This window comes from Micrasema longulum, unplaced genomic scaffold, assembly GCF_059751315.1.
Source record: "Micrasema longulum isolate JH-2025_06_02 unplaced genomic scaffold, ASM5975131v1 h1tg000311l, whole genome shotgun sequence".
In the NCBI taxonomy this organism is placed as follows: domain Eukaryota; kingdom Metazoa; phylum Arthropoda; class Insecta; order Trichoptera; family Brachycentridae; genus Micrasema; species Micrasema longulum.
In genome coordinates this window covers 176666-189862 of record NW_028277515.1, presented here as the reverse complement: position 1 = coordinate 189862, position 13197 = coordinate 176666, and the positions used below count along the sequence as shown (strand labels likewise).

General features: G+C 31.5%; 1 protein-coding gene across 1 annotated transcript; it reads left to right on the top strand.

Moving 5' to 3' along the window:
• Positions 1 to 1666: 1666 nt before the first annotated feature.
• On the top strand, positions 1667 to 12822 carry Nsun5 (Nop2/Sun-like domain containing protein 5). Its single transcript, XM_088224821.1, has 6 exons — positions 1667 to 1836; positions 2046 to 2313; positions 5175 to 5437; positions 8574 to 8687; positions 10236 to 10410; positions 10570 to 12822. The coding sequence occupies exons 1-6, from the start codon at positions 1714 to 1716 to the stop codon at positions 12675 to 12677; spliced, it is 3051 nt and encodes a 1016-aa protein (XP_088080947.1). The 5' UTR covers positions 1667 to 1713; the 3' UTR covers positions 12678 to 12822.
• The last annotated feature ends 375 nt before the right edge of the window (positions 12823 to 13197 follow it).

Sequence of the window (13197 nt, the reverse complement as noted above, 5' to 3'; positions counted from 1 at the left end):
TGAGTAAATTAGTAAAATGTTCGTTAGTTGTCATCCATAATTATTCAAAAGAAAAGAGTATTCTTCATAATTAAGTTTTAAATAGAATTTTTACGTTAGCCATAAAAATATTTCATATAAACACCCAGAAACATTAGAAAAATCAATAACTTTTGGTATTTATAATAAATTTAGTAAGTAAAAATAAATAATTATACGTGTGTAATAATTACTTTAACTTATTTAGGCACATTCAAATTATCACTTTTATTTTACATTGTTCGTGGTATTACATTATTACAATAATATTTAATGATTTTTTGCTACAACGTGCATAAGTACCTAACTTATAATATAATGGGTAAGATATTGTTATTTTTGACTGGATATCTCTTCTGTAATTGGAGTACTCAAAACTCGTATAATTTTTTTGTTAATATGCATTATTAATCTGTTATATTTAATCTGAAGTAGACCGAGTATTAATTTTTAAGAGCTGGCAGCCGACTGAATAGCCGAATCAATGTTTGTAGACCCTGTTTGCCTAAAACTTCCTTTAAGAAGGAGTGTTGGTTTGCCTCAGCTAATAATAAAACGTTAATGTTTTTTATCAATTTTATTTTGGTATTCTGAAAGAATTGCACCTTTTAAAAAAGGAAGTAATGGTATATGTAAGCATTTTTTCACAAAAGTCATTAAATTTAGTACGTATTCCTATAATAAAAAATGTCACATAAATAAATACTGATAAAAATATATATGAAATGGATTTAGAAAAAATAATTGTACATTCAAAATCAATATGGATAATGTGGAAAAAAACACCACACGTTTGGCCTTGATAATGGTGACGTCAAGATACGTAATGATGTTCTATTTAAATTTGAAATCACTAACAATGTTCAAAATTTACCCGAATCGTGACGTATTAGGGGCGTGGCTGATGGAATGGTTCGTTTTCAGGGGAATTTAAAGTTCTGGATTTAAAAATATTTTTCATGCTACTAATAAACAGTATTTTTTTTTACTCGACAGTATTTCATAGACCCTTATTAATTTAAAATTGTAAAAGAAGTGATATTTCCCTATTTGTACATACATACAAAATATCCAGGGGTGCTATTCTGAACCACTCTCCCGGCACGAGAAAACAGTTTTTTTCGTGTATTTTGTATGTAAATATACAAGATAATACGGCTGCGAGAGCGTTTGAAATACCAGCCATATGATATAATAATTGTAACTATACGCATCATTTATGTGAATGCGATGCTTTATATCAGCAGTCGTCATTTTTTTTTGGCTATAGAACCCCTAATTGACCCTCCCTTTTTTGGCGGAACCCTATTTCGACAGTAAAAAAGTAAATTGACAAAAATGTCACTGTCCAATAACACCTTATTGTTTACATGTTGTTTTATGAATTTTAAAATGGGCGACAAGTATTTCTGCGGACCGGTAGAAAATCTCAATGGACCGGTACCGATCCGTGTACCGGCGATTGGGAAACGCTGGTCTACATCATTGGCGAAGGCGAAAAAGGGTGATGTCATACCGTGTTGTGCCGATTATTCGGAAAATCAAGACAAGTTACAAATAAAAAAATTGTCTAAAGAGTACGAAGTGTCTATGATATGTTCGAATCTATTTTATCTATGATATATATAATTCAAGTTAATTGTCTTTTGTGTCATATGTCATGTGCTCTTTCACGGTCTACGCGTTTTAAAAGAAATGTTTGTACACTCAGTTAAGGTACCTAGATCATATAAACTAGCCGCGAACATTGTTCGGCAAGTAAGGGAAGACGGTGCTAATTTAAAAACCCTTTTGTATCAGGATAAGAATAAGCATTTTGTAAGTATGATCAGTCTACCGAGTGTGCTATTTTGATGGTTATATCAATGTAATTTTCTTATTCATGTACATCTTATCAGTGGATACCAATTTAGCTAATATTTTCATTAAAAAAAAAATCGCGCTGCTTTTTTTTTTAGTAATATGCATCGAAATATAGGATACAGAAATCACACGACGTTGTATCTAATTCCATAAATTTCTTCCAGCCTCTCAAAACCATTCATGCTTTAGTCGTGGAAACGATTAAACATGATAATCATTTATCTGAATTACTCGAGAAAACAAATCTCTTAGCAAATGAGAATAGATTCGATCCCTGGTTAGCTAAAGTCCTAATCACTGAACTGTTGTGGGGAAAGCAGAAACTTACTGGTGAAAGTAAACCAATAAAAACCATTTGGCAATACCACAAACAATTTCTCACTTTGTTGGAGTCACTCGAGAATAATATTAAAGAAGTTGAGATAAAGAAAGGTAAATTAAATGAACTATTTCATTTCTTTTCAGGTGATTATTCCCTAATAAGAAAGGTCCGTTTCTCCGAAATAATCAAAATGGATGCCGCCGAAGACACTAGACCTATGCTACCTCAGCACACGAAAAGAGCTGCCTGGGCGTTGTTTCTTCTATTTATTTATAGTGTAGCCATGTTTACATTACCATTTGTTGCATTCTACGGAACAAAATACACTCTTCTCGACCATTTAGAAATCAGCGGATTCACCAATACAGTTTGGTCCGTTATTGCATCCGTGATAACTATTTATTTGATAATCTTTTCGTACGCCTACAGAGCGTACTATGAAAAAGAATATGATGATGATGGGAACGAGATATTTCCAAGTAGTTCTAATGAAGCGACAGTTCATCAATCTGAGCACCCTAAAGCTGATTGATTAAAAAACAGACTTCACAATCTGAAGGCTATTTTCTGTTCGTTTAATACAGTCGATCTTGGTTATTACGAGGGAGATGAGATCGACTGAATTTGCTCGTTATAAGCGTTACTCGATATACCGGAAAAAGGTTTTTTTAAAAAAATTAAATACAATCGCCATTGAACATTATTTGTTTGCATACATATAATTTTAAAAAACTGTTAAGGAAAATTATAATAAATGCCTACAAACATACCCATCACATGAAGACATAAAGTATGACACATGATACTGAAAGTTGTAATCCAAAGAAAAATACATAATTGGAATCTATTTACACACATATTTCTGTCAATTCCTTTTTTTCATAAAATTCTATTTTTTTTTATTTCTGCGTTGTTCTTTTCAAATGCCGATAAATAAACATTCTGATTTTTCCACAATGCCGACACTATGGACGAAGATAGAGAAAACTTTTTACACACTTACTTCCACATTTTTCACGGCATGTTCTATTTCACTAATAATAAAGCCAATTTTTCACTAATTGAGAGATACTTCGTCTTGTTAGTAAACAAGTTTATAATGCAAACTTTAGTCTTTAACTGATCTGCTTTGAAACGGATATTACCCACTTGTAAGTTTTATTGTGCATTGGCCATAGAACATTTTCTGAAAACAAAAAATCTGAAAAACTTTGTAAAAAATCCCAAAACAAGAATGTCATTCATAAACTACAAAAGAAGATGTAAATTGTGATGTGGTGCCGAGTCGGTACTTACTGAGTTCGCAAAGCTTCGATGTTATACAAGCAATTTCAACATGTTATACAGATACTTCTTCAATGCCGTTGAAAAAAACAATTACATAAATAGACACTTACATTGTCATAAACATAATTCGATCCCGACGCCCAGCGGTTTGGTCCTTTAGGTCAGCCGCTCGTTTGGATTTTGTTACTTGGGTCCTTATTTTTAAAATTATATTACAATTGAAGATTTTTTGCACATATATATTTTTTGATGTCTGAGAAGTAAGCTCGTTATAACAGTGAATAAATGTATGGAGAAAATCATAAACTAAAATGTTAATTAGTGTTAGCGCATTACATCCGAGATCTCGCTATTTCCGTAATCGTTATAACCAAGTTCGACTGTATGTACTTTTATTTTTTTTAATGAAATTTTAAACTGTTGTGTTCTTTTTGTGGAAGGAAATAAGACTTTAAATAAGAATCCAATTACGTAAAGTGTTACCATTCCTTATTGATATTTATGTAAATACTGCTCTAACAATTACTAGTTTGTGGATAGTAAAATATTTAACATAAATTTGTGTTTAATATAATAAAGTTCAATGTTCTTACTAATAAAATGTTTTTTAATTACTTATGTGATTGTTAAATTATTTATTTATCCCATTTTCCAAATAAATACATTTTATGTTCTTTCCTTTTGGATGTCAAAATCTTTTCTGATCATGATAAAATATAAAGTTAACTACTTATTATATTTAATTTCTTTGATGCCTTAACAAAATCACATTAAAGTAAAAAAAATAGGAAACAAATATTTATAAAAATTATAATTTTATTATTGTAATATTAAATATATTTTCAGAAATTTTAACAGGTGCGAATGTTTGATTGTATTAATAAAAATATTGTTAAATATGTACTTTTTAATTTAAACATCAGCTTTTATAAACAGTTGAAATAGGGAATTTGTTATTACGTTGGTAACAATTAGTGATATTTCTTTTTTACAATTTTACAAAAAGAAAAAAATGAAAATCACTCCACTTCATGTAACAATTGAGAAGTAAATAAAATTTGATGAAAATATGTATTTAATCTAAAAATTAACTCTGCAGAAATAGATGTCTATTTATTTATTATTTTTTTCATTGATAAATATGCAATTTATTTTTTTAACAAAAACCCCAGCATTTTGAAGTAATAAAAAAACAGGCTTTTGTACACCCTAAAAAACATAATTAAATGATAAAATATCGATGTCTTGAAATTTCGTCTCTAAGAAGTGTCCAAGACTTATCCTATCAACTGTAACTTTCCTTCACACTACAATATTGTCACCCACAATGTCACATAAAGTCACTTAATTTTGTTTTAACATATGTACATAATATATATTCACATCAACAAAATTTAAAAAACATCAGCGTCCTACCATAATTATGAAACATCAACTCGCAGTGTGTTATATGGCTATTTGAAATGTACATTTTTTCGCTTGTCAACCTCGAGCTCTACCCTTTTAGTGATCTATATTTTAGAAATATGACACTATTTTCTTAAAAATTATGTCAGTGATTATTTCATATGCGTTTTAAGGAGTGTGACCAATGTTTAAAATGAAGTTGTAACATGGTTAAATTATCTATATGTTTTTTTCTTCATTCTCCAATGTACAGATGTTTCGTGTAATTATTTTTCAGATTTATTGAAGCCTCGTTACATCCGGATAAATACATTGCTCACTACAGCAGCTGACGCTGTGAGATACTTCCAAGATGAAGGCTGGAATCTGGTCCGATGTACTTCTGGCTCATATAGTGATTTTCTTAAACAAGTAGAAAATCTAGGCCAGTATGATTTCTTACCGGATTACCACATTAAAGTGGTGTTTGTGTTCGCACCAAATACTCAATTTTATGACTGCCAGCTCTATCAGAAGAATGAAATATTCTTACAAGACAAGGTGAAGTTGTGCATGTACCTTTTTGAGTTTTAATAATATTGGAAAGCATTAGTAAAATTGTTAATATTATTTTCTTTTTTTGAATATTGTATCATTAATGCAAATTTAAAATTCCATAAAAGACGAATTCAGATTTATTAAATGAAGCAAAAAACCCTATTGAAAAATACAGTTTTTATATTGGTGGGAATTCAACTTACATGGGATCACCTAAAAAATACTATCTTTTTATGCCTTGAAATATACTATAGGCAATCAAGAACATGCTCTTGAATTGTTCTAAGGGCAGATTTAACAAAATTTACAACAGAACAATTGATAAAAATTAAAGCTGAGTAAGGTTACATTTAAATTTCATTTTCGGATAATATTTCTTTAATACAGTGTGCGATATTGCTATCTTCCTAATTTTGAAATACTTGTGTGACACGAGGATTGGTCGTATAAGGTTGGGGATGGTGTCGATATGTGCAGATGCTTGGGAACTTTCTGTGTCAGTACTGTCAGTTGCATACATGTTGTGGAAGAATAAACAGTTCGCTTTTGCCGTAGAAGCATACATCCAACAAAACGTACAAAACTATGTACTCGGTTCATAATTTCCGCTTGCCAAGCAGTCAAGTTTCAGACTGAAAATCGATTGCATTGTTGGTAAAAAACTTCAGGGAAACAGTATCTGTTGTCAGAAAAAGAGGTGTAGGAACTCGAGCGGCCCGAACACCCGAGAACAGTAACGCAGTCAGGCGCTCAGTTTTGCAGTCGCCTTAACGTTCTGCTGGCAAACATGCTGCCGCTCTTTTACTGCTCTGTAAGGAGAATTCCGCATAAAGAACTTTGTTTTTATCCATGCAAGATGGTCATCGCCCAAAAATTATCAGAACTTGATTGACATAATCGATTTACAGCATGTGAAAGATTCCCGGAAGGTTGATCTCCCTAAGAGTGATATTCAGTGGCCCCTCACGCTCCCTAGGTTTGGCCCCCTGCGATTTTTTTCTCGGGGGGGGGGGGTTATTTTCTTTTAAAATATATTTGGACCCCTGTATTTAGTTAGTAGCCTTACGTGTCATGTAAAAGGCTAAGGTACTCGGAAAAAAACATTTTTGTCTTGGAAATAGGATATTCGATCACTGATTTTGGTGTATTACCTTTATGAGTCCAATTACAATTTTTGCAAAGTCCATGAACAATGGCGCATGATAACTACTTTTAACGACAGTGTGGATATCTGGTAAGGATATTCCATCTTTCCTGCATTCTGGTTCAAGATTATGGCATTGTAAACTGAAAAATGGGCACTGAAATAACAGATGTTCGTTTCTCTGTGAAGAAATATCATTGCATGGACAATAGTTATCATTCCTTAATTTAAACCTATATAGGTAACTTCTCCTAGCTCCGTGTCCGGTAAAAATTTGGGTCGTTTCGAAAGTACTTTGGTGATGACGACGGAAGTTTTCTGCATCAGCCAGCGCTGGGAAAAACATTTTAGTGATTTTACCTGTAGAAGAAGCGCGGTAATGATCCTCCCAACGCTGCTGCGTATTTTGTTGTATACAGCGTTAAGCAAAGCTAAGGGGAAATTCTGAGAAGAATAGTGCCGTTCTTTTACAAGTTGCGGCTCTTGCTCGTTCATCTGCTCTCTCATTTCTTACGATACCAGCATGTCCTCTTATCCAGCATATTTTAATAATTATCATTCTGATTTTTAGATGCTTAATTTTACTCTGAATATCTGCAATGAATGGATTTACCGACCGAGTATCAGTTATAGCTTGAACTCCCGAATCCCGAATCTAATAATATTTTTGCAATAACCCACATCTCTGGTGGTTTTTTTAATAACCATTCAAAAGCTTCTCAGTTCAGCCTGAAAAACTGAGTGGAAATTATCTAATTTAAATGTTCTGCCTGGTAATTCTTTATCACCCTCAAAAGGAATGAACTTTGCCGTCGAGCAGTCTACCATCCGTAAAGATTCTTATTTTATTGGAAGCATAAAGAGGTATATCTTTGTCGAGTAAAAGAATACTTTCGGGAATACTTTCACACGGATGAGGTAAATCGAAATAGTTTGCAGTTCCTTGATACTTGCAATCATCTGGAATGGAATATAGTTTTCCGAATTTCTTGACATTATAAATGTCCTTTCTTTCTTGAATCTTAAGGTCTAATGGTGTAAACCCTGTTAGGGCTTGAGCTAAGATGAGTGAAATTTTTCGGTATCCTCTACAAGATCCTATAGCAAATTGTCTTTGTAAGCAGTCAAGTTTTTTCTTATTGCATTTATTTTTTACCGCTGTACCCCATAGGTGAGGTTAAAACCGATGTTTCGGGGGGGTTAAAACCGATGTTTCGGGGGGCTTAAAACTGATGTTTATAAACATTGCCAAGGAACTTACAAAACCTGAAGGAGGCAATCACATGGGAATTCACCATATGAAATGCTTCAGAGAGTTGTGTGTAGCTTCAGAGATCTCTAGCAGGAGCATTCAGACAGTGACGAGCACAACTTGTTTAGTGTTCTTTTGAAAAAAATCCTGAATTTCAGGGAGTTTATAAAACAAGGGAGACAGTAATGCTGCACCCTGTAGGAAATATTTCATTCTGTTTATCATGGTGTTTCAAGGCTAGATCGCGAAACTTTATAGGAACATTCCTCATGGTAAAGTTTTAAAAAAATTCTGATAATTTTTTTTATAAAGTGAAAATGCAGTAAATCCTTAATTTCTCTGACTAGTATCCCTTCTATGAACTCCTACCCCTCCCCTACCCAGCCACTACCCTTGTCTGCGTCCGGTGCGTATTGCTTCGTTGGTCAAATAAGTTAGTTATCTTTTTTTTGTAGGGGAGTTTATGGAAAAAAATATTTGTTTTCTTTTTTAAGTTTAGAGGAATGTTCTATGATGTAATAATGAATTAAATGTAAATGTGTTTCTGGATAATTCAAACTCTTGTTTTTTTATTGGAATACAAAATTTATAGCCTAGTATTTAATGAAATACTTGTAATCATCTATTTTGTGAAAATGTAATGTTTAGTCTCGACGAATTGCATTTTGATGTGTACCAAGTTAGTTATTGCATTTCTTTTGCTATTATTTGCTGTCATACCGGAATAAATATTATTATTTCAGGCAACATGCTTGGCCGGGTATTTGTTGGCTCCAACTGCAGGTAGCACAGTTCTGGATATGTGCGCTGCTCCTGGTATGAAGACGACTCATCTTGCTGCAATAATGAAAAATGAGGTATGTAGTATGCATATTTGAATATTTGCAATTAGATATATGATTTAAATACTGTCGAACTTGGTTATAACGATTAGGGAAATAGCGAGATCTCGGATGTAATGAGGTAACATTCGTTGATATTTTAGGTCATGATTTTCTTCATACATTTATTTTGTAACGAGCTACTTCTCAGACATACCGGACAAAAATATTGTCAACAATCAAGCAAAAACTCTTCAATCATTTAAAAACAATATTTCAAATAAGAACCTAAGTAATAAAATCCATATGGGCGGCTTACTTAGGATTGATGGCGTTGGGATCAGATTATGTTTATGACACTATGTAAGTGCTTAAAGTCCTAATTGACATTTTCCCCAACAACATTGAAAAAGTATCACATATTCTTGAAATAGCGTGTAAAATATCCAACTTTTTTTGACTCAGTGAGTACCAGCTCGGCACCACATTTTTTTATATTTTTATTTTGTCTTTAAATAGTACAAACATAATAAATGAATGTCCTAATATTAACTTATATCTAATTATTATTAAAACATAAACTAATTATTAACATTTTTCAAACGATATACGTACACTTAAAAAGAAAACTTCTATAAAGCTAACACGAATAAGATTACTTTTTAAAACTTAACTGCTAAATACATGTTTTTTTAATTGACATTTAAATGAAATAATATTTTTTTGCTCTCTTACATTACAATTTACAACATGTTTTTCAGTTTTTTTTAATGTTCTATGGTCAATGCATAATAAACAATACGAGTGGGTGATGTCAGATCAGTTAAAAACTAACTCTTAATTCATGAAAAAGTGACAATTATTTGTAAAATAGAATGTGGTATGAAAAATGTGTGTAAAAAGTTTTTTTTATTGTTATTCAGGGTTAACATTGTGGAAAAATAAAAAAAGTGTATATTTATCTGCATACGAAATTTAGAAACGGTATGTTTGTGAGCATTTATTTTAATTTTCCGTAATAGTTTTATTTTAAAATTATCTGTATGAATTATATGTATATTTATTTGTTTACTTAGTGGCACTATGCAGTGGCAATTAGATTTAAAAAAAACCTTTCTCTGGTATAACGAGTAATGCTTATTTATCAGTTAGTCCCATCTTCGTAATAACCAAGTTCGACTGTAGTTACATCGGTACAACAGAACAAAAAGCTATTTAATATTGGTGACATGCTTTACAATAGAAGAATAATACAATATTAATAATATGGTTTCATCAACCTGTCTTTACTTTGCAATCTTTGCATGCAATATGTTGAAACCAGTTTTGAAATATTTGCCAACTAAATTAGATTGATTTTCTTTACTGACCCTGAATATGTTAATTTTTTTAATTATAGTGAAATAGTTTCATTAAATACATTTATATCAACTAAGATTAACCAAAAAACTAATTTTGATTTTGTAACTTTAAAAAAAATACGAATGACCCCATTTTTATTAAATATGAAATATAAAAAAAATTATTACTTTGAAAGTCTCTTACACTAGTTAGTCTTTTACGTAATCTTTACACATTTTTTAGGGAACAATATATGCCGTGGAGCAAGACTTGGAGCGGTATAAGATGTTAAGTGAATTTATTGAGAAGTCTGGTGCAACATGTGTTAAACCATTGCACAGAGATGCAGTCACGGTAAACAAAGTAGACTGTCCCAATGTTGATTATATTTTACTAGATCCAAGCTGCAGTGGGTCAGGTGATTATGTATTTATTATTTAAATAAATTCTCATTTTACTATTGATCCTTTGAAAGTGTCAAATTGTATAGAGCATTTATTTGAGAAAAATTGATCAGTAAATCTAATTTTCTACTTGCATGTTTTTTTAAATCTTAAGTTTGTTTTTTTCTTCCTAGGAATGCGACGTGTTGAAGATAATGATATTATCAATGATCGAGAATCTGGAAGATTAGATAAACTTTCCGCTTTCCAGGCAAAATTATTGCGACACGCACTTAATGAATATCGAACTGCCAAGCGAATTGTTTACAGCACATGCTCTGTGTATCCAGAAGAGAACGAAAATGTTGTAAAAGATGTAGTAAGAAATCATAAAGGGAAATTTAAACTAGTTTCTGCCAGAGACAGACTCAAAGGATGGAAAAATATTGGTGACCTGTGTTTTTATAATGTGGGTGAAAATTGCATTTACGCAAGACCAGAGAGCGATTATACAAGTGGATTTTTTGTGGCCGTTTTTGAATTATCTGAAGAAGAAAATAACTGTGAAACTAACATTGATGATTCCGATGAAATTTGCCAAGGGAAAGAGATGCATAAAAGAAACAACAATCTAAATATCTCAATGGAAAACTCTCACAAGGAAGATACAAATATTTTATTGGATTGTGAAAATGCATTAGAAAAAGTAACTAAAAAAAAATCACCCAAATATGAAAATGGAAAACACGGTATTACTACTGATGATTCTGGTGAGAATATTGAAGATCTTTGCAGTGACGATTCTGAGAATTCGAGTAATGATCCAATGGATAATAAAGCCCAGGGTAAAAGTGTCTTGGATCCTAAAATCAGTTCTACAAATGTTTTATTTGAACACAATTCTTCCAAGATATTAAAAAGAACAGAAGTTTCAGTTGTTTGCGATGAAAATCCTAAATATATCCACAATGAGAAATCTGAAGTTTGCAATATTGATGAAAAAAATATTGTAATATCTATGATACATAAAAAAGATAAATATAATGAAAATGCGGTTGATCATTTTGACACTAACAAAAATTTCAGAAAGGAAAATTCATCCAGAAAAAATGAAAATGTTTCTGAAAGTGGTTACAGACAAGAAAATAATGTTGATGCTACAAAAATAAAAAAGCAAAAGCTTAAAGCTTTGAAAGAAACTGAACTTACAAAAGATTCCAAAACAGTGTTACCTGTTGGAGAATATGAGTTTAGTAATAAAGTAGATGAAACTATAAAAATAAAAAAACGAAAGCATAAAGGCTTGGAAGAAACTGAACTTACTAAAGATTCCAAAACAGTGTTACCTGTTGGAGAATATGAGTTTAGTAATAAAGTAGATGAAACTTTAAAAATAAAAAAGCGAAAGAGTAAAGGCTTGGAAGAAACTGAACTTTCTAAAGGTTCCAAAAAAATGTTACCTGCAGGAGAATGTGAGTTTAGTAAAAAAGATAAAAAGGAATTGATTTCAGCAGTAATATCAATTGAGGATGATGTGGTATTATTGAGTGACAGTCATGTTGAAAATCATCCTATCAAATCCAAAAAAAATAAGCATAAAAATAAACAAAAAAGCTTTGTTTCAGAAAAGATAGGTATAGCAAGTATTGAGGATGCTAAACCATCAAAATCCGACAAAAAGAAAAAAAGATCTGTGATTTCAGAAAGCGTAGACCTCACTGGAGATAATGAGGAAGTTGTCGAACCAATAAAAATAACTAAAACAGATACAAAGAAAAAGCAACTGGGAATAAATGAAATAAACAATAGTGAAGATTGCGTAATAGTAGAAGACATTGAAAAGAGTAAAAAGAAAAGTAAGAAAAAAGAATCTGATGAAGGACCCGTGGAAAATACGTTGGAATCAATGTGTCAAAATGATCTGGAAAACGATAATAATAAATTAAAAAAGGAAAAACGAAAGTATAAATCTGCTACAAAATCCTTAAAAAATATTGATTCTATATGTGATTCCAAACAATTAGAAACAACTTTAATGAATTGTAATGATTCTAGTTTAGATGCGGAAAAGTTAATAAAAGAAAAAAAGAAAAAAAAGAAAAGAAAAACTAACGAAGACAATATAGAATGTGTTTTGGAATCAATGAGTCAATCAATTGTTGATACAGAAAACACTACAAAGAAATCCCAAAAGAAGAAGCGGGAGCATGACTCCATAGAGGATAGTGAAGATCCTGTCTATGTTCCTACGGATTGCCATGATACAATAATGAAGAAAAAGAAATCTAACAAATCATGTTGAATTCAAAAATATTTTCCTATGAAAAGAAATCTGTTAAAATTTTATGAATTATGCAATGATGCATAGTGTATTTTATTTTATGATGATTATTTTTATATGAGAAATGTATTCTCAAAAATAAAAAAATATTTTTACCAGTTTAAAATTTATTTAAAAAAAAATTCATGTGGTTTTAGGATGTGAGAAGGTGGCTTGGAAAGACTTGTTGCAATAAATTGTTGATTGCGACCAAAAGAACGTGAAAAGAGAAGAAAAAGATTGATAAATAATAATACACAGTGGACTGATTAAATAAGAAAATATTTTGGTTTGCTGACAGCTTTTTTTTCCCCACATTTGCTCCTAAGTGAAGCATGTGGACATCATCTGACGCCTCCAGAAGACCCTATCGCCAGCCAGGACTCTCACCTTCTCCCACGTCAATCCCGCATTCCTTGATTCTGCCGAATAATGCCGACAGTCATGACAGATTTGGTCATAAAAAATATGATTCTCGGTTGTCTACCTGGGGAAATAGTTC

Bases quoted from the DNA above. Each gene is read 5' to 3' on its own strand.
- Nsun5 (XM_088224821.1), top strand. From the start codon at position 1,714: ATGTTTGTACACTCAGTTAAGGTACCTAGATCATATAAACTAGCCGCG. The intron at 2,314-5,174 runs GTAAATTAAATG...ATTATTTTTCAG, and splicing joins AGAAGTTGAGATAAAGAAAG to ATTTATTGAAGCCTCGTTAC. The intron at 10,411-10,569 runs GTGATTATGTAT...TTTTCTTCCTAG, and splicing joins TCCAAGCTGCAGTGGGTCAG to GAATGCGACGTGTTGAAGAT.